Here is a 22,473-nt window from a genome sequence, read left to right as displayed (position 1 = left end):
CATTTTTTTTCTTTATTGTTAGAGGAAAAATGCACCTCAAAAGTATTCTTATTGTGCATTGAAACTATACTGTCTGTCAGGCCAAACTGTATAATGCAGACAAGCATGAGCTCGGAGCCAGACTCCCTGGCTCTGCAGTATCCTAATTATGAAACCTCATGTGCATCACTTACTATGCTGTAGCTTTCTCATCTATGAAATGGGAGTAAAAATACTACCCATTGGGGTACCTGGGTGTCTCCGTGGTTCAGCATCTGCCTTTGGCTCAGGTCATGATCCCAGAGTCCTGGGATCAAGTCCCACATCAGAGTCCCTGTAGGGAGCCTGCTTCTCTCTCTGCCTGCATCTCTGCCTCTCTGTGTCTCTCATGAATAAATAAAAAAATAATCCTTTTTTTTTTTAAATAAAAAAAAAATCCTAAAAATAATACTACCTATTTCTTAGGGTTGTTGAAGGTTAACTGAGTTACTATTCATGAAGTGCTTCTGAGTGCCTGAGTGACTGAGAACTACATTTGTGTTAGTTGTTCCTGCTCCTGTTATTACTGCCTATTGGTATTACCAGGTGTAAGTGTTAGGCTGCTCTTATTACTTTGCTGAAGATTTGGGTAAAGACCCAAGTAGCTTAGTAGAGATTTTGTGCCTGGGATAGAAGCCTAAAGTGATTGACCCCTTGAAATGTCGATTCCTGGCAGTCACTAAAGAATGCCTATTTTGAATTTAGATTTAATTCTGCATGTTGGTCGGGCTGCTTAACTAGCAGAGTAAAAATATAAAAAGACAAAAACAAAAAGAAACCTACTAAGGAAAAAAAAAGAAACTTACAAAAGAGGAGGATACTAATGCTTCTGTTGTTCAGTTATAAAACTTAGAAATGACAGAAGAAAGAGCCTGGTCCATATTATATGCTCAATATATAGCAGCTATCATAAGTATTACATTTTGGAGAGAAAATCTAGCCCCCCCACCCCAAGTCCTCGAGATACGGAGGTAGGAGGTGGGTTGAGGGATTGAAGCTTGCCATATTATCAAATGTTTCAGATGATGTTTTAAATTTGCTTATGTTTGTCTTCTTTATGTATATTCTCTTTAATGCCAAGGGACTTTTCAGAACAGACTGTTAATGTTTCTTCTTGTATTTTGAATTGAATGTTGTAGAAATCGGCCCTGAGGAGGAAGTGTGCGGTCTGTAAAATCGTCGTCCACGCTGCCTGCATTGAACAGCTAGAGAAGGTGAGACAGCACCACCTGCTGCAGCGTGGGCTACATTGCAAGTGTTTGGGCTTCTAAGACCAGGTGTCAGTTCCTATTGCCAACTTTTTCGAAACAATGCCCTTTTAAAAAAACCTGAAATACCAACATTGTTACCAGATTAGTAATGGAAAAGCAGTGCTTAAGGTTAATTCGCCCTATTGTTTGCTGAAGGTAAATTCGATAACATTTTATGTTGCTTCTTGGGAGGAGGAATGGTGAGGTTAGAGGGAAAAGCCTGGTACACACAATTTTTTTTTTTTTTTTTTACAGTGACAAAATTGTTATTCACCCATAGAATTTTCCACCCATAGAATCTTTTTTTCTTAAAGAAAAAAAATCTATAAGCTCTTTAAAAATCATTGTTTAGATTCGTCTGACCTTTGTGAATTTCTTCTTCTTAAAGTAGCTACAAGGAAGAGAGTCCGGCCAGAAGCCAGCTCTCTGTCCTTTCTTGGGGGGCAGCATGAATGTGTGGGTGGGATGGAAGTAACATCTCCCCGGTGTCTTGCCTCTGGAAGAAGTAGATTCTGCGGTCCATTTGGGTATTTGCAGGAAAGGGGAGGTTCCAGCTGTGAGTAGTCTGTTGGCCTCTTGCTCTCCTCTCTTTCCACCTGTGAGTGTCTGTGTTATATGTTCTTGAGCTGCCATGTGTGAACGTGTTGAAATATTTTCATCCCCTGAAACATTCGTTATTTTCATGAACATGTTACCGATTATTGCTAGCTGCTATTTTGTAGGGAGGACTACTAACATTTATACATATATGTATACATATACATATTTTTTTCTTCTTGCTGTTCCAACCCCATTTACTTATGTCCTCTTTCATTTCTATACTCCTTTCACCTTATCAAGTAACTAAAGAAGATGCACATATTACCAGGAGACCTGCCTATCTAAAAAAAAGGCAGTACTGAAGACTTGAAGAAAAATTTCTGTGTGTGAATCATCATCATCATATTAAATATTTCTCAAGTTTATGTTGTCCTACTTTTAAAATCTGAAACATAACTGGGTGATTTCAGCTGCCTTAGATATTTTCTTTACTCTTTATCTTTTTCTCACACTTATAGTGTAAGGGGATTATTGTTTAAAGATATGTTGATTTCATCAATGAGAATAAAGAGACGTGGATTAGAGATAGAGGATCATCTGGGATCTATATAGATTATGTAGGGTGATGATTTCAAGTGTTAAACTGTGTTCCTTATTCTTTGGGGCTTTTGTAGTCTCAATATGTGTCGCTGTTGATTTGTTCAGGTAAGTCAATCTAGTCTGATGCGTATCCCTAATGTAATACACTTTTCTTTTTAAATGACAGATTAATTTCAGATGTAAGCCAACATTTCGAGAAGGGGGCTCAAGATCACCAAGAGAAGTGAGTGTTTCAGAGCTCGACTTTAAATACCACCTTTATTTCCCATTGACTTACTGGATTGATAGATATTCACCAGTAATTAAATACCAAAGTCTAGCTCCCTCCATTCCATATGGGTTTCTCGTTAATACATCAATAAATACCATCAGTAGAATCTCCCAGTCTCTTCAGCATGTGTATATTGCCTTTTATTATTCTCATGAAATGCATTGGGGAACTAAGGTTTTCATGAGCAGGTGGAGAGGCAGTGATAAATTTGAAGAGGTAAGAAGTAAATAAAATTTTATTGTCTTTTGGTCCATTTTAATTCCATTTTTCAATTTTGAGGGGGGTAGAAGCTCTTCAGGGGGCTGCATGGTTATTGAGTATTCCCACGAACACGGGAGCCAGGTTGATTTCTATACCAGTCTAGATGCTGTGTGATTTGAGACATCGTACCTAATCTTTCTGAACTGCAGTGTTTTTACCTGTTAAGTCAGTAGGTAGGTAGGTAAATGGAAGAACCACATTCAGTGCTTAGTCCTTAACCTCACAGCCCAGTTGTGAAGACAAACAGCTAAAGAGGAAATCATAATGAAGAGCAGTTGCTCTGTTGGTGGTAAGCAGACGGGAGGACAGGAGGAGAGCTGCACTTTGGTCATATTTGTTTGTGTAGCTCTTTTCGAGGAGACTGAGCACATGAGGAGAAGTTAGAGAAGGTGAGACGGTTGGTAGAGGGTCTCAGCCCTCCTGTGCTATCCTGGATAGCCCAGCTCCAGGCCCCAGATTGCACTCTCCAACAGGCTGCAATGAACAGAATCCATCCTTCTTAGAAAATTGTTTAGGTGCCTAAGTGTTACCGTTGTATATGGTGCTCTCCGTAAGAGAAAGTGCGATGTGTCATTTTTGTAAAATATACTTTCTCCATTTCACTTACATTCCCAATGAGATTATTTTCAATTCCACATATAGATGTAGCCCCTTGGAAATCTTCCCAGCTGGTGCACTCCTCAAACTAGCTCTGTGTACTGATAAATAGGCAAGAGAGGTAAGGCACTGGAGAATGGGCTTCCGGGAAGAGGTGGCAAGCAAACTGAGACCCAGAGGAGTTATCTAAGTGATGGTGTGTGTAGGGGGAGGGTGGTTAGGAGGTAACAGCCTCCTAGACAGAAAGAGCACATGCTTCCAAGCTCAAAGATGAGAAAGAACGTAACAGAAACGTGAAATCTGAGGGATAAAGCAGGGGCTGGGACACAAAAGTCCTTGTCACTGTGCTACAAGTTTGTTTTATCATCATGGTAATTTAGGTGGAACACTAACTATTTTTTAAAATTTATTTATTTATTAGAGAGAGAGAGAGAGATGGGGGAGGGGCAGAAGGAGAGGAAGAGAGAATCCCAAGCAGACTCCCTGCTGATGCAGGGCTTGATCTCACAACCCTAAGATCATGACCTGAGCCACATCAAGAGTCAGAACCCTAACTGAGTTACCCAGGTGCCCTGGGGCATTAAACTATTTTAAATGAAATATATTATTCTGGCTACAGTGTGGAGGGAATACCATACAGTTCAAGAGCAGCCATATTGGAGGCATGGAGAGAATTTAAGGAGCTCCTCTAGTGGTGATCTGAACTATGAGTAATATTGATTGGATACTGGACACGGAGATGGCAGAGCCCAGAGTAAACCAGTCTTCTGGCCTGGAAAGCCAATGAAACATTGGAAAATGAGTTGATCTGAGGATGGGTTGGAGAGGTAAGGTGATGAGTTTAGAGGTAGAATTTTCAAGCATGCAGTGTCCTTGAGCCTCAGTTGGAGATGCCCAGTAGAAAGTTGAATGGGTATATGAGTTTGGAGCCTATGAAGATTGGGTTAGAGGTAAGACATTTGTGAATTACTAGCACATATAGATAGTAATTAAAGTTATGAGAATAGATGAATGTGTAGAAAAGGAACAGAGAAGTGTGAGTACAGAGAGGGTCAATGACATCTTAATGATAATGAAGAAGACACTGAAAAAATAATGATCTTATTGTTACTGTTACAAATACAAGAAGATTGGGAGAAAACATGGGAGGAGGGTAGTTTGGGAGTGGAGATTATGGAGCGGGGAAATATAGTTGTCCCTTTCACTTGTCTTCTCCCACTGTATTTGGCCATTATGTCAGCAACAGGAAGGTGACAGGCCATATATAGGGTGAGGAAAGTGCAAAAGAGTGATAGGCTTGTGGGTACCCTCAATGCCATCCAAGTGCACAATAGCATTGGCCAGAAGAGAACTCAGAGTTCTAGTGAAGGGAAAAATTCCTATAGGACAGTAGAAGGAATAGTTTTGTGTTTTTAAGATGAACTGAATGACTTTCCAACCCAGGATCCATATGTCTACGTTTAGCTCCCTGTCCTTTCATTTCTCTCTTTCTCTCTAGATTGTGTTTATAGGTACTATTTTCTAATGCAAGGGGTTTTATATTTTTTTTTAGTTTTTAGTAGTGGTATCACTTGTCTTCTGTGAAGCCAGACCCTCCTCCACAAGTGTTTTTGAACACCTGCTCTTGTCTTTGTAACAAGGACTTGATATTTCTTCCATTCTCCACCAGTCCTCGAGGTTATTTCCATCACCGTAAACATGCTCTGACATCTCCCATCTTAAAAATAAAACAAAAATATTTCTTAACCATCAGTATCTTAACTGCTGTTTGATTCTCAGTTTTGCATTCACTTCTAAACATCCAGAAAGTGTTGTCTATATCATTGTTTTCATTATATCACTACCTAGTCATTTTAACCTGTTCTCATCTGGTTCCCACTCTATCCATTCACTGAAGTTGCTTTTTTTCAATGTTGCCAGAATCTCCCAGTTACCAAATCCATTAGATGTTTTCTGTTCTTTGCATATTTATTCTTTCAAATATATTCAAATTATTCAACCATTATTCAACCATTATTCCACCATTCTTATATTTCTCTCCTGTCATGACCTCTTTCCTAATTTTCCCCTTGTTTCTTTGTTTTTTTTTTTTTCCCCCCTTGTTTCTTTGGAGTGTCCTTCCCACTCATTGTTCACTCCTCCCAATTCCTATGTAATCCTCTGGGCTTGGTACTTGGCCATATTTTCCCTCAGTGCACTCTTGTTGGGAGATCTCATCCAATTTCATGGCTTTAAAAATCACATCTGAGCTGACAACTCCTAAATTTACGTTCTGGTCCACACTTCTTGGAATTCCATTTGACATGTCCCTTGAATGTATCATGGCCATCTCAAACATAACACATTAAAACTAAACTCTTTATGAACATCACCATAAAATCTTTTTTTTTTTCAAATTTTTTGCACATCAGAAAATGAGATAGCTATTGATCCAGCTCCTCAGTCAAAAAGACTGGGAGATCATGGATTCCTTCTCTGATGTATTCAACACATCTAATTCATTTGCCAACCCTAACAATTTTATTTATAAAATATATTTCAAATCATCTACTTATTTCATTTCTGTTAGCACCCTAGACTAAGACATCATGATGTCTTTTGACTATGGCAATAGCTTCTTCATGATTCCTTAATTTTTCCCTTTAATCCATTGGGATTGAAGAGAGATCTTTAAAACAGAAATCCAATCCTGTAATTTTTTTTTTTTAACTTAAAATGCTCCACTAGTTTTCATAGCACTTAGAGTATAACCCAACTCTTTGTCTCTACATGAGTTGTCTCTGCATGAGTTGTCTCTGGAAGACTAAGCCCTGTGTAGTCTTGCCCCAGCCTACCTCTCTAGAACAGGTTACTTCCTCCGAATAGGTTACACAGTGTTCTTTATCAAAGCACCTTGTTCTGCCCCTTTAGAGCACCTTGTATGTCATAATTATCTATGGGTAGTACTCCTCTGCTTGTTTGTTGTCCCCCTGAGGTCACTCATGGAATTTGTCCCAAACTCACTGTACCAGGATGTAGAGGATGTGATCTGTTGACTGTCCGTTGACTGAAAGCATTGATAAAGGAGTTACTTTCTCCCTCAATGCCTAAGAACTCTTGTTCTAAGAGGACAGTTTGAAGATGAAACTCATGGTAGGCTATGACTCACTGGAGATTCTTAATTAAGAGACCTCAGGTAATTTACCGAATGTCAATGGAAGAACAGTCACCTTAGAAATAATTTGGCCTGAGTTCAAATCATAACTCTACTACTTTTCCACTTTGTCCTATCTCAAGTGCAAAGACCTAGAGCAGGGACTGTTCATTGCTGTACCTTACACTTTGTGGAATGTCTGACACGTGGAAGTTTGTTAATGAATGTTGGTTGGACTCCTCTAGGCGAAATCTTTCTGGACCTCAGTTTTCTTAGCCATATGCTATGTAGATTAGGTTGTAATTTCAAGATTCTTTCAAGCTTTCTATGAATAATGTTAGGAATTGAACTTAGTGTTTGAAAATAAGTGAGCAAGTATGTTATGAATGTCTGCTAACAATACTGAATATAAACCCTGAATTAATGTATCACTCAGATTTTAACACCCATAAGTAATAGCTATTTCTTTGCCCAGTACTTGAAGATAGTGTATGAATAATTCACAGATTATTGACAAGCAATAAAAAGATGTCATGGGGTTAGAAGCCTTGCTTTGCTATCTTAACAGCAGTATGTCAACACTCACATTTTCAGTGTAAGGATTTCAAGTCTAATTTCTACTCCATAATTTAGGAGATGTGAATAATAATCAAAAGGAAAGATGGTGAAAAATGAAATTGCTTGGGAATAAGGATCAGAAAACAGCAGTGATTCCATAGAAACTGGGCTTTTCCCCCGATTAATACGGCAATTGATCCATAACTATATGGTAACTATATGATTTGGTCATCAAAAGGTTAGGTTCAGAATTCCATTCTACTCAACACATATTTATTGGATGTTTGTCCAAACTGTGTTAAAGCAGCAATAGAAAGCATTTATGTTAGGCCTAAGAAGATCTATTCATAGAAGTATCCTTGACCTGTCAAATCAGAGCTACAGATGGTAGACAGTTACTCAGTTTTTTCTCAAGGAGTCCTCCTTTTGTTTCACTTACTTTAGCTGTGCCTTAATCTGTGACCCAATTTCTAGGAAGAATGATATTAAAAATATTTAACAACTTCCTGAGTCATATGTTAATATTTAAATAAACAATTTAAAACTGTTCCCTTTTATTCCCTAAACAGATTAAACTACGTGGTATTATAAATCTGCTTACCAAATGACACATGTTGCAAAAGAAATGATTCATTAAGTCAGTCTTATAATTTCTAAATAATTGTTGATTTCTGGAAATTGTTGGTTTAATCTTTTGATTAGAGCTGTCACTAGCTAAATAACCCCATGATTCAACCCAGATTTCATAAACAGTTGCATCAAATTCGTCCAACATTTCCCTCCTTAAATTGATAGTCATTAGGTGATTTATAATCTCCATAAGCAGAGAATTTCCCTTATCATCAATGATATTGTTCATTTTCCCACAGCTTCTGCTAAACTAACAGCAATTACAGTAAATTTTTCTCTTATGGTATTGTGTGACACTCCTGTGCATTCAATATTTCTACTATTGACTGTCATTGATATCATTTATTGAAGGTGCTTGATCCTGAGCTTTCAGAGCAGAGGAATGGCATAGCAGCATAGTGGTTAAGAGCATAGGCTCCGTTGCCAGCCTGCCTGGGTTTGAATCCTTGCTCTGAACCTTACATTTGAAGTAACTGCTCCATAACTTAGTTTTACAATCTCTAAAAGGAGCATGATAATAATAATTCAAGCAACACCCTCTGATAACGTGCCCTACAATGTTGTAAACTGAGATATAGTACTGTTGGCAGCTGGCCCAGTCCTCTCCAGCCCTGTTCTTAAGCAGGCAGTGGGCTAGAGTTCTCATCACTTGAGTGGATGGAAAGCTGAAATGATCAGCCTCACCTGTGAAGTAGAGAGGTACAGGGTCCAGCAATTTCATTCCCTGTAAGTGGTATGGACACTGATTACTGGATGGTTTCCTGACTTGCTGCCACTGTTCTGAAAGCCACAACCAGGTAGGGGACCCAACATTGTATGATATTTAAACTTGCACAGAGAGCCACCATCAGTTGGGCATAGCCTAGTCTTCTAGGGGGCTAGGGGAACCCAATGGCATTGCTCAGGCAATGTGGTTTGTTTTCAAAAGACAGCTCATTGGAACAGAATCCCAGAGACCTGTTATGCCAAAAATTAACATTTTTGTTAATAATAAGGGTAGAAATGGTTTCCAATATTGAGGGGGTGAGGTGAGGTGGGGGTGCTCTGGTAGTTAGGGAGGAGCCACGGGATGGTCAGGGCACTAAACTAATTTATCAACCAGTATAGGAATGTTTCAGTATTTTAATGACTCATGGGATTTTTCTGGTATGTACTGACTGAATAGCACCTCTACTCATATAAATTCTCATGAAAATTGAAATCATTATTACATTTAAAGCATTTTAAAAAGTGCCTGACACAAGTTAGTATTCAAAAATATTATTATTAGCTTTTTTCTAAGAACAATATAAGAATTGTGTCCCTGTTTTATTAAACTGCCTCAGTGGGAAAAGCCAGACAAAAAATTCGACTAATTATTTATATCTTATTATAGTTAAAATACATTATTCCTTCAGGATCTATAACTTGAATCAATTTGACATTATAAAGAGAAACAGAGGTGGCATTGTAGAACTGATGCTTATGTCTGTTACAGGTGCCTTTGTTACTCTCACTTTCATGTGTTGATAGAACTTTTTCTTTTTCCTCAACACGGATCTATTTCCTATATACTTGTATACCTAAAACGATGCCTAGCAGGTAGTACACATCTAGTGAGTATTTGCTGAGTGACTGAATATACATTTAAGGGCCTTTTAAAGGGAGAAATATGGGTTGTAGCCCAATGATAGACATGTTAGTGTCAGGTCAAGTGTTTTCTCAGAAAAAGGCAAGAAAAAAAAAAGGAGATAATTTCTGTATATTGGTCTAAGAAGGACGAGTTATATGTAAGTTTATTTCTGCCATAGGGCCTGAAGACAACTTTCTCTCCTATAATATATCCTAACAGCAATAGTAATGGGGCTACTGAACTCCTGGCCTAGAAGTGATTGTCTATTTGGGAAGGCCAATTCTCAAAGATGAGAATAGACTTTAAAGCAGATCTAGTTTCTAGAACCCAATGACAGTTTAAGCATAATGTCATTGCACAAACATCATGTCACGATGGGGCCACATCTCTTGCCTCTGTCATCTTTCTCCTTCAGCTTTTCTTTCCCTTCACTTTAGCTAGTGAAAAATTCTCATCCTGTATGTCCTGAATGAGGAGGTCTGTTTCTTTCTGAGAACTCAGTTTCTTGAAGCTCTGTCTAGCATGGATGTTAGGTGCAGTGCCTGCCTGGCATATATAAAGCATTAAAGACATATTTGTTTTTATAAGTTTTTAAAAGATTTTTATTTTATTTATTCATGAGAGACACAGCGAGACAGACAGAGACACAGGCAGAGGGAGAAGTCCCGATGCAGGACTCCATCCCAGGACCATAGGATCACGACCTGACTAGAAGGCAGATGCTCAATCACTGAGCCACCTAGGTGTCCTGATACATATTTGTTTTTAAAAATGGATATTATTGCTTCATCTTATCTCCCTCATCTTCTTACCTCTCTGAGGATATTTCTGTTATTTCCCACATCAGCATAGCCTTTTACTAGGAAGGAAGCAGAGTAAGAGTGCAATGTTGTGGCCATGAGGAAGACATGGCAGGAGGACACAATGAATGGTTTCTATAAATATGGAAGGTGGCTGGGCATGGGAGTAGGTTCAGTTTTCTAAGTGGATTTATGTTTATTGTTAAACCAATCATACACACACACACATATTTGGTTTTGTGCTGATATGGGCTTAGGTTTTGGTTTATGGGAATCTATATGCTTAACATTTAAAAAACTAATAATGAGGTTTGCCAATCTAAACATACTCATTTAATTTTGTTTTCCCACAGAACTTTGTGCGTCATCACTGGGTGCACAGGCGTCGGCAGGAGGGAAAATGTAAGCAGTGTGGTAAGGTAAGGGGCCCAGCACCTCATGGCCATCACAGGAGGCTACCCAGGCCTTCATAAGCACCCGAGGTAGATGAGTCCTCTCACCCGAATCCAGTGCTCAGTACGTCTCTTCCTTTCTGAAAGGCCTTATTTCTCCAGGTCCCTTTTCTTAAGAGGTGTTTGAGTTGTAGAACTCCCTGCAAGAGGCAGGGGTCTTAATACAGGTATTGGCACGTTTTAAGGGAGATGGACACACTTGTACAGTGAATTTCATGGTCAATGGTTAAAAAAAAAAACAAAAAACTTCCTATTTTGTTAAAACCCCCTCCTGAGGACTCCTAGCCTGCCATATTCCTTGCTCAGCAGAAAATCAGTGAGTAGCACTACTTTTGTTGACACATTATTGTGTTTGGGCAGAACTCAACCCAGGAAGGCAACACAGAAACAAGAAATGTGTTGCTCTCTTAGGCCATTATCCAGTTCCTGGAAAGAGATAGCCTCTTCACTTTGTGGCTGTTTATGTCTACTCTCCCTGTGTGACTGGTGAAAGGCCTCTTGGTGTACAGGGCCACTGGGCAAAAGACGGTGGGGGAGAGGGTAGGTCCCATGGCCACATGCTATAAAACTCCATAGATTCCACAAGTTATTGACTTCAAGAGATTTGGGTTATGGCTTTTTTTATTGTACAAAGAAAGGTCTGCCTTAGGAGTAAAAGGACCCTCTGGGAAGGTTAAACTGACAGTAAGACATACTACAAAGATTTTTTTTGGTAATCAATAGTAAGCTGGGTTCAGTAAAGGGCAGTTTTGATTTGGTAAAGCAGGATAACTTGGGAGTATATATATTCTTCATCAATTAATTCCCAATTTGTTTATTTATTCACATGACTTTTTTTGATCAAGCACTGGGATGAGCTGACCAGCATAGCATTTTTGACAAAAGAGGGCTGCAAGGAAATACTGGCTATCTGAGGTAGGAGTGTTGAGGGTGAGTGAGAATTGGAAAAAGTTTCACAAATTTTACTGTTTTGACCGGTGCTGGAAAGAAAATATCATACTGTAGCTTCAAATACCAAGTTTTTCTTTGGAAGGCTACTTGTCTTTACTTCAAGGGTATTGCCCTCCATTATAACTGGCGTTATCTCCTCAGTTCACAGTGACTTTTAGTTGGTTCCTTTCTAGCTTATAAAAAGAACACATGAAATAGGTTGAAAGGGGAAGAAAGTAAAAGGAAGATGAGGAGGAAGGGAGAGTAGAATGGTTTTTATTTGACCTTTTACATGGTTAGGAAGAAGTCCTCTACTCTTACATGACCTTCCTTCATTGGGTCCATCTACCCTACTCTTTCTGGGGTTGCCTTGGGGCTTGTAGGCTTTATCTTACATAGTAGACTGTAGACTATCTACAACTTTCCTGAAAGAAAGAAAAAGAAAGAAAGAAAGAAAGAAAGAAAGAAAGAAAGAAAGAAAGAAAGAAAGAAAGAAAGAAAGAAAGAAAGGAGAAAGAGAAAGAAAGACGAGAGAAGAAACAGGTAGGTATTCAGGCACAGCCAACTTTGAGGTTAGATATGTGAATAGTAGGAAGGATCTGGATGAAGAAGCTCTTTGCCTTGCAAACATATCTTCACTGGATAGCCTAGTAGCTGGCACCACCCCCAATAACTTTCAAGCCATAATAGAGTTGGAAGAATTTGATTAAAAAAAATCAATAAACATTATATTTTGGTTCAGGTATCCCCTTGTGTCAGTCACATCATGCTCCCTTTTCTGGCCTTGTCTTCCACTGGCTTGGTCAACCAAATGGGGAAACTGGACTCCCTGTACCCTGGGATGCTGTGACCATGTCTCCTTTGCTTCCTCTGTTCTCAGGCAGCAGTCTTGGAGTGCTTATGGCTATTAGCTGGGAAGTCAGTGATCCCAACTCTTCACATAATGTTCCCATAATAATATATTACTATATTCATCCCCTGTGTATAATCCAGCTGCTTATGACTTCTCAGAGACTCTAGGAGTTATAGGATGGGATGATCTTGCACCTGTGTGTCTCACCAGATGGTAAATAATCTTTCTTTGGATCCTGGTTTGTACTCTGGATTAGAGGACACAGAGAGAGAGAGGGAGAGGCAGAGACACAGGCTGTGGGAGAAGCAGACTCCCCGGAGAGAGCCTGATGTGGGACTTGATCCCAGAAATCCCAGATCACACCCTGAGCTGAAGGCAGACACTCAACCACTGAGCCACCCAGGCATCCTGGTTTTTTTCATAGTATTTATTTCCCCACCCTCTGTCTCATTAAAACCTCCAACGTACTTGCCATTTCTTGACACCCATTTCGACACAATGTCATTGATAGAGTGAACCAAGTGGTCTGCAGAATGTTCATATGGCTCAGGTCCCTTTGCACTACATTTGGATAGGATTCAGAGGAGTTAAAAGCCCTGTTAACTCTACCAAGTGAATGTAAACAGTTTTTGATTCTCTTTTCAGAAAGGGATGGAAAATAATTCATTTGCCAAATCAATGGCCATATGTCATATACTCAAGATCAGAAGATCCCTGCTTTTAGATACACTGGGTTGAATTTGTGGTAGTCCAGAATTATCTCCAGTATAATGTCTGGTTTTGTAGGAGCTCATTAAATGGCAATATTTTAGGGACTACCACCATGGCTTCCTGTAGTCTGTATGGGTGGCATGTAAACAGGTAATAATTTTTAAAAACATAAACACAATACTATTACCATAACTTTAAAATTAATCGTTTAATATCACCTAATTGAGAATGTGACATTGGTTTTGATTTAGATATGACAGGGAGAGTGGTTTATGGTTTCACTGGGGCTTGAGGCCTCCCTATGCCAGCTCTTGCATAACAGGCCAAGAAACCAATAACTGGAGTTCTGCTGAATATACCAGATATGTTTACTCCAATTACACAATTAGGGAGCAGGAAAATTAATTCTGGTGGATTTGTGAGGCTAGTAGACTCTCTGTGAACCGGTCCTGGCCCAGGACTTTTTTTTTTTTTTTAAAGATTTGTTTATTTATTTAGTAGAGAGAGAGAGAGAGAGAGGCAGAGACACAGGAGGAGGGAGAAGCAGGCTCCATGCCGGAAGCCTGATATGGGACTCGATCCCGGAACTCCAGGATCGCACCCAGGCCAAAGGCAGGCGCTAAACCGCTGAGCCACCCAGGGATCCCCAGGACTTTATTTTAATTGGACTTCGTATGTCCCTACTCTAAAAGGGCACCAAGATGTTGCTTCATACCCAGGACCTTGGGTATACAGATCAACTTGGACTCTTGTCCAGTAGTCTTCAGAACGTTTGGATATTTCTGCCTCCCCAGTGTATGACTACCCAAGTAAATGTCTATATCCTCTTTTAGAGGCTGAGGAAATGTTGCCATAGACCCCTACTATGATGTTGCAGGATTTTTCTCTGGTAGACTTGCTGTCTCTAATCAGTGAGTTTTATCTTTGAAAACTGGCTTAAGTCCAGAAATGAGGCAAAAGATTATGACCTGTGGGAGCATTGGTCTTCATATCTCTTGATTCTCCATTCCTGATTTCTTGTGATTGTTAGATTGAACAATACCCGTTTTATCTGTACTCCATCTTGCCTCTAGGGAGTTATTGCTGTATTAACCATTTGATAGCTCTTTGTAGGTCAAGCCCCCTTGGCTTCAACTTCAATCTTGCTGTGATTGTACCCACCTTGCTTCAATGGCTAATTGCTGCCATGTGGTCCTATTATTTTGGGATTCCATAGCCCTTGTTGCTGTCAGAATGCTCATTCTATAAGGCATTTCCTATCATCAGACCTAATCTACAGAGGAGAGCTTCTCAGCAATGATGGTATTCTTCTTACCAGCTTTTGTTGCTTTTGTAAGGGGAGTATCCTTTACCTCCTCTTGCAGAACAGAGTCCACTAGTGGATTTTCCAGCTGTACTTAATATAACAATTCTATCATGCCTATTTCTGTGAAATTTTCACAACTTCCTCTATCATAGCAATCCTGGCATTTCTACTTCACTTTAAACCCTCTTTATTCAAGTTTTCAGAATGCCATTGAATATTAGCATCATCTTCTGGGGTTCCTGATAATGTGTTAAATGCTCTATTGTAGAGGAGTGCTCCCACATTGAGAGACGTCTTTATCCAGCTTAAAGTCCTATCCCCTTTTATTCTGAACCCTCAGATGCCATCCCATATACACTTTCCCATTCCAGCTGGTAAATACTGGTTATGTCCTACAGCTAGATCTTTTGAGATGAAACCTGTTCTTTCTTAATGCCCATATACCTCCCTGGCCGGGCACATTGATGTGAAAAGTTATTAGGTCATTTGAAGTACTATCAGGAAGTGTAATGTAACATGAGATGGTGTTTGAAAACTGGAACAAAAAATAGTCCTCATTAAGTACAGCAGGAAAGTCAGAATTGCTGTGATAGAGGAAGAGACAATCAAAATCTCACAGAAATAGTGGCTCTATTAGGCATAGCTAGAAAATCCATCAGTGGACTATCAAACCCTTAAAATGAAGTCAAAGCTATTTCTAGGCAGCAGAATCCTTTCTTTCTCTAAAGGCATACATTTTATGGTGATGCTACTCTGACATAAATTCATGAAACCAGGAGGGACACAATCTAACTAATTTTGGCAAATTTTCTAACTCTCTTTCTCAGCTGTCTGGGGCTGTTACAGCAAAATAGCTTAAGTTTGCCCAGAAAGAAAGCATCGTTAGTTCTGCCAGCAGAAGAGCATTTTCCTCCATTAGTTAAGGGTAAAAGTACAGCCAATTATCTCCTGGAATGTCATACTGTCAGCAAGATTATAGATTATATGGCTTCTCAGAAAAGCTGCAATCATTTTTATTTGGTAACTGTAGTAACATCAATCCTATCTTTGGGAAAAGTTGTTTTTAAACAAAACAACCTGCTTGGTGAATATTATCAGTGTTATAGTTTTATTGGTAAGTATCAATTATGAGACAATCAGATGAAATTAATTTTCATGGATGATCATTACCATAATTGTAGCTGGTTGTATCATTAGGAAAATACTTTCATGTAAAGAACTTCCCTGGTATTTTAGGACAAAGATATAAACCCAACAGGTAATGTTTTATATACAGTTTTGGCCATATTGAGTATAATTCCCAGTATCTGTATAAGACATTTTTGTCCTAGAATAAGGATAGTCATAAAACTATGAAATATAAATGTCACAGTTAAAAATAGTTGACATGTAAATTAAAATGTAAATCAGTAGCCATTGTTATAGGCTTAATTCTAATTATTTCTTAATTGCAAGGTCCTAGGTTAAGCTGTTTCAATGAAGTCATCTGTCTTTGAAATGACTAAGTTCTGTAAATCAAGTCTTAGACTCTTCAAACAGCCTGACAAGTTCATGGTAGCAGTGTTAACTTTACTAAGATGACTGTGCCCTAAATTGTGCTTCCTCAATTTATGATCTGTAGTTTATGACAAGAGCCTTCAGATAAATTAATGGCAAAAACAGAAACTGTGAGGATAATAAGACTGATTTGCACTGATTAATGCATTGTAATTACTGGCAACATTAGAATGGAAGGATGCAGAATGTTTTATTGAAAAATAATAAAGTGTCAATCTGTGTGTAAGTCAGTGATTACTTTAGAGCAAGAGCATATTATCGACAATAAGGGCATTAATAAATTTTCAGAGCCTTTAATTAATACTGCAAAGTGTATTTTAATTAAACCCAATAGATAAGAATATAAGATAATTCTAATAAAGTCACTAGATTCATAATTTGCAGTGCTGTAAGAAGCCATAAAAACATTGCTTTCCATTCATAAAGACATCATTTGTTATAATTCATTTTAGATGACCACATAGGTTTACATTTTGAAAATCTTGACTATTGCTACAAATTTAGCTTTATTCCTACAAATAAGCCTAGTAAAATCAGTAGAGGAAATTTAGGAAGTTCAGGTAAATTAGATTTTCTATGAGTAAATAAACTGTAATGCTGCATAAACTAGAAAATTAATGCTGCCATTTTTTTCTGTACTTTTTGTTTCCTTGAAGTACGGTTGACATGTTATATTAGTTTCAGGTGTACAACATAGTGATTTGACAAGTGTGTATGCTATCCTATGATCACAAGCATAATTGCCATCTGTTACCATACAATGCTATTACAAACCGTTGATTCTGTTCCCTATGCTATGCTTATTATTTCTGTGACTTATTTATTCTGTAACTGGAAGCCTGTACCTTCCACTCTCCTTTACCTGTTTTGCCCATCCACCCACCCACGCACACCCCTGTCCTTGGGCAACTACCAGTTCTCAGTATTTATGAGTCTCTTTCTGTTCTTTGTTCATTTGTTTTGTTTTTTAGATTCCCCAGAAAGTGAAATGATACAGTACTCGTCATTCTCTGACTTATTTCACTTAGCATAATACCCTCTAGGTCCATCCATGTTATCCCAGTGTCAATTTCTCATTTTTTTTTATGGCTGAGTAATATTCCATGTTCTTTTTTATGGCTGAGTTCCTTCTCATGGTTGAGTAATTGTGTGTGTGTGTGTGTGTGTGTGTGTGTGTGTATGTGTACATCTTCTTTATCCATCCATTGGTAGACACTTAGGCTGCTTCCATATCTTGGCTATTATAAAGCTGCACTAACCATAAGGGTGAGCATGTATATCAATACTACTAAATTTTCACCATTGGAGGACCAAGGAAAAAGACATATTATAAAAATAGCCCAGTATCTACTGATTCACATTGTCAGGCAAGAGTACACATACCAGTAAAAAGACTGGACTAAATAGTTTGCTGAGGGGAAAAAGTCAACAAGTTGTATATTGTAGGAAACGGATTGGTTTATGGTGGTTTTGTTAAAGACTAAAGGTTGTACTCTGCATAGGGCAGAATTAGTCCATGAGTCTCTAGATAGTTGGTTAAAACAAGTGTAATTTTTTTTTATTAGTCAGGAAAAAGGTTTTAGATTGTTTAGATTAGATTGGTGTGGGTCTGTGCCTGGGTCACTCAAAGGTCATACAAGTACCATTTTTCATTGGCTAAAAACATGTTTTCAATTAGGTTGGTGTGGGTCTACTCTGAGGTCATTCAGAGGTCTTAGTTATTTATCAGCTTCAGCTGGTGGTGCTCAAATGTCATGGTTGTTTGTGAGCCTAAGCTGGTTAAAAGCATTCATACTGAAACAGCACAACCAGTTTGAGATCTTTAGCGAGGTTCTGCTCTGATTGATAGCATTTCCTTTTTCATTGTATTGAATCACTGTGGTATTTGTATTCCATTGGATAAGTTTATAAGAGTGGTATAGCAGTTTATTTTAGAATTTCATTTTTATTTTCTAGAAGTAATGAACTTGCATCTGATGAAGATTTTATTTTATTTTATTTTTTTTTTGAAGATTTTAGATATTAAATATAAAATGTATAAAACTAGACATTTGTCAAAAATTATAGAAAGTACTTGAGCAAAAATGCTTCAAGTTCTCTGTTTTGAGATAAATATTGACTTAGTCTTATAATTCCCTTGGGTTTGCCTTTTGCAATACTTTGTGAATCTTGGACATGGGAGTGGATATGTAGAGGTTTATTTTGTTTTTGTTGTTTAAAGTTTTGGAGGCAAGAGCAGTATCAACAATACTGTTGGATAAAACAAAGTCAAACAGAGAATCAGGCGGTGGTCAGGAGATCCCCTTATTCAAACCTCAGTAAAATACATAAACAGTAAAATCATTTGTTTGTTTCAAGTAAAGCCCTTCGTTTCTGGTTTAAGCCAAAGCTGTAGAACTGAGGGCCATTTGGTATATGCCCTAGACTGCAGAAGAAAAAGAGACAGCAAAGCTTTAGATACTTTAGATACAGAAGAAATATTGTTTAAACTTTATTCCAAGGACTCAATTTCATTAAAAAACTCAACCCCCCAAAATAAATGACCTTATCTCTCAGGGTTCATGGCATTTATAATTCTGCAGTCAGTTAGATCCAAAGCATATGACCTCACATCCCTATTTTACTCTTTGATAGTGATGAACAAAATAGCCTTAAAAATCATAGTCAGCTGAAATTCAGTAAGGGCATCTGTCAGTACCATGATATTAGATTTGGGCCAGTATTTAAAAATGGGTAATTAGGAATCTGGCTCTTTTTGCTGTGATCCCGGCCAAAATCTCCCCATTGCAGGTGGTCTGTGAGAACTTGGTTCATGAAGGCTTTGATGTGGTTCTATTTATGTCTCTATGTTAGACAATAACCCTGAAGCCGTGGCTGCTGTGACTCTTCCAGACCAGCATCCAAAAACAAAGCACAGACCTCGTTTCTAAGAGACCTACAATTCTGTATGAGTGCAGTGCCCAGAGCCCTCGTTGTGGATGGCCTTGCTGTTTGTTTCTGGTATCAGCTTGGCTGTTGAGACTACAGCCTAAGTGGGCTGCATCTGTGTCGCTGAAGCCAGAAGGCCAATGTTCAGTAGAGGGGTGGGCTAATACACACACTCAATACCATCAGATACAGTGTCACTGGTCCTATCAGTCACTGCAGAGCTTCATCAGCAAGGCAATGGGAGAGGTTCCTGTTGATAGATCTTAGCAATAAAAGTATTCCTTCATTTATATTTGCTGTGTTGTAAAGATCTCGCAGATAAAATTGCTTCATTGTATACTTAAAACCATTTTGGGGTATAGAAGAAATTTGTATTTTTTATTTTCATTTTCAGGTGAAGGAAGAAATCTGAAGGGTTAAGTGATTTGTCTAAGATCACCAGGCTAATAACTATTAGAAGGTCCAAGGACTATTCTGTTTTTCCATCTCTCTGTCAGCTTCTATTTGATATTCAGTCATCTGCTGTATGAATTAATAGAAAAGTGGCTGTGTAACAATAGCATTTAAGACTGTTTACCAATACATCTGACAGCAGCATTCAGACTTCTGGTTGGCTACTGCTGTTGCATCACTGGTTCTACTATACTGATGGTCAGCCATGCAGCTTGTCAGTGTCACAGACTTAACAACTGACAATTAGAATCCTTGTATGCTTGCCCTGTCTGTAGGGGTTGGAGGAAGATGCAGGTAGGGGCGTATTTTCAGGTGGTTTGCGTTAGGTTTTTAGGGTCTGGATAGCATAAAATTTTTAATTGGATCACGTGGTGGCAATGACTTTCTTGTTCAATTAGAAAACATAACATGCCAATGATTTTCAAAAACTATGGTGAATTGTAGAGACCTATTAAGAAATATTATGGGGTGCCTAGATGGCTCAGGCAGTTAAATTCCAACTCTTGATATCAGCTCCAGTCTTGATATCAGGGTCATGAGTTCAAGCTGTGCATTGGGCTCTGCACTGGGCTTGGAGCCTACTTAAAAAGAAAGGAAAAAAAATTACAAGGGCTTCTCTCAAATTCATGTACACATAAAATAACCAGCAACTTAGGGTAGCTGTTCATTAATGCTAAGGGGAGGACCAAAAAAAAAGGCTTACAATTTAGCAGGAGGGATCACAGTGAATTGAAGTGATCTTAGAAGACTTGGATTTTTGTAGTGGAAGTAAAATTCACATGCCATAGGTGATACAGTGGTGGGCATTCTAGATGATGGTTTGAAGATAACAGAAAAAATTGGCCAAAACATGGAAATGAATAAAGCATGTTGGAAATGTAATTAAATTAAATTAAATTAAATCCATTCCTCTAAACATGGGAGTTTATAATAGGGTGACAGATTGATGTTAAAAATTGGGAAGATTATGGGTGGCTCTAAATGCCAGTAGGAATAGTTGATTCTGTAGCTTTGAGGAAAGAAGTAGTTAGTTGAGTATTTTGAGATGATGCTGATATGTAAGAAGTAGCATTTTCCCTGGTGGCTGTGCCAGGATGGAATGAAGAAGCCAGGGGGAAACAGACTATCCCAAGAGCAACAAGTTAGCAAATGGGGCAGACATCCAGATGTGAAGTGACCAGTTGAAAAGCCTGCTGTCTGCTGCCTGTGAGGAGCAGGCTGGAAGGACCTAGCCATGCAGCCAGGGCTGGCTGCAGGAGTCCCTGTGCAGACACTGCACCAGCTTTAGTACACTTGCTCTTGGCTACAGCTTCCTTCCCCACACAGTTACAAATGGTTGCTATGGCTCAAAGGGAAGTTTTATTCATCTCTCTTTTACCTAGTCCATCAGGAGTAGCCTGAGAGATGATGGGGAACTTGGCAAACACCTCCCATATGAATTCATTTCTTCCTATTTGGTGCCATCTTGTGTCACATTGACTCATCTTGAATCGAATTATATCACGTTGAATTGAAAGGACGTGTATGCCTAATCCTTTGGCCCCTGGGCTCTGTGTCCTCTCTTCTAAGCCGTGTCTATCAGGCAGCTCTCTCAGTGCTGGGGGATGTGTGGGTTGTTGCTGGCCGTGCAGCAGTGAACACCACACCTGTCCTAATAATTGATCCATATGTGTTTTACAAGTAGTGCTTCCTTTTGGGAAATGATAGTATCACCGACAGAAGGAGGCATTGTTTGGGAGAGGTGAGTGCGTTAGGGTCCCCAAGACCACCTGTTTGGAAGATTTGCTAGGAGTACAGGAATCAGTAAGTATTATGGCTGTGATTTATTACAATGAAAGGCCACACAGCAAAATCAGCAAAGGGAAAGGCATATGGGGCAAAGTCTGGAGACAACCAGGTGCAACCTTCTAAAAGTCCTTTCCTAACAGAGCCACATGGGTTGTGACAACACATGTGAAAGATTGTCTCCTAGTCTCGTTAAAGGCTCAGTGCCCAGCGTTTTTACTGGGGGTCTGGTTGCATAAGCACCTCCTGCCTGGCACACACCCAAGTCCCAGACCTGCTAGAGGAAAGCAGGTGTGCAGCATAAACCACATTGTTTGTACCAACACGTTAGATGTAGTGAGCCACTCTGAGCTGTTTGGGAGAATTGGGGAACTCTCTTGAAATCCAAGTTTCTACATACCAGCCAAGGGCCAACTTTGCGAGCTGGCCTTATAAGGAGAGTGATCTCCAGCCTGCTGGGTCAACCCCCTTGTTCTTGGAATGATGGCTATCACTTTAGTTGCTGAGAAAGAGGGACTGGTGGAGAAATTTTTCAAAATCCATGAAGGTCTGATGTTAAGTCATGTTTCTGGAAGTGAGATTTGAGTATGGGACAAAAGAAAAGGATTCAAGGAGGAGTCAGAGCATAGAGGGCTGAGAGCCATCCTGGTTTGTTTTGTGCAGGAGATGAGAGAAGCAGATGGAGAACATGAATGTGCTTTAGGAACTGAAGAGAATGGAGAGGCTCAAAATGGAGAAAGTGCTCCATAGTATATAAAATACTACAGACTGGTAGAAATTCTGGGGACTGCAGAAAAGTGCCATTGGGAATTCTTTTAATAATGTGTAAATTGATTTTTTTTCTTACAGTGATCTATACACATTAAGGCAAGACTTTTTCAGCCAGGACCTTAATAGCTTCCCTGCCCATTACATCTTTGTTTTCTTTTGATCACTTTACACAATCCTCTCTTCAAATGTTTTTTGTCATTGCCTTGCTTTAGTTTATTTGGGCTTATAGATGTCACAGGCAGATAGAAATGGATAAGCTTTGGGAGGACTAACCAAAGTTCTTTGAGCATTACTGCCTACTTCTCTCTGGTAATTGACAGCAGCCACCAAAAAACATCTCTTCTGTTCTTGATGGATAAGTAATTCTGTTTATTCATTTAAGAGGATTGTGTTTGCTATTCCATTAATCTCATTGCTGCTTGCCAGTGAAAAATAAAAATTGAAAGCTGATTATTTT

At 38.9% G+C, this 22,473-nt stretch overlaps 1 protein-coding gene across 1 annotated transcript in view; it reads left to right on the top strand.

The window, feature by feature from the left end:
- Positions 1-22,473, top strand: part of DGKI (diacylglycerol kinase iota) — a 341,172-nt gene that overhangs the window by 93,431 nt on the left and 225,268 nt on the right. The window contains exons 4-6 of the mRNA XM_072777355.1: positions 1,158-1,232; positions 2,575-2,631; positions 10,624-10,689. Coding sequence (XP_072633456.1) covers positions 1,158-1,232; positions 2,575-2,631; positions 10,624-10,689 — 198 coding nt within the window. The remainder of the gene's footprint in view (positions 1-1,157; positions 1,233-2,574; positions 2,632-10,623; positions 10,690-22,473) is intronic.

Source organism: Canis lupus, chromosome 15 (genome assembly GCF_048164855.1).
Source record: "Canis lupus baileyi chromosome 15, mCanLup2.hap1, whole genome shotgun sequence".
Taxonomy (NCBI): domain Eukaryota; kingdom Metazoa; phylum Chordata; class Mammalia; order Carnivora; family Canidae; genus Canis; species Canis lupus.
Note: the sequence above shows the minus strand (reverse complement) of the source record. Positions and strands in the feature narration are given on the sequence as shown.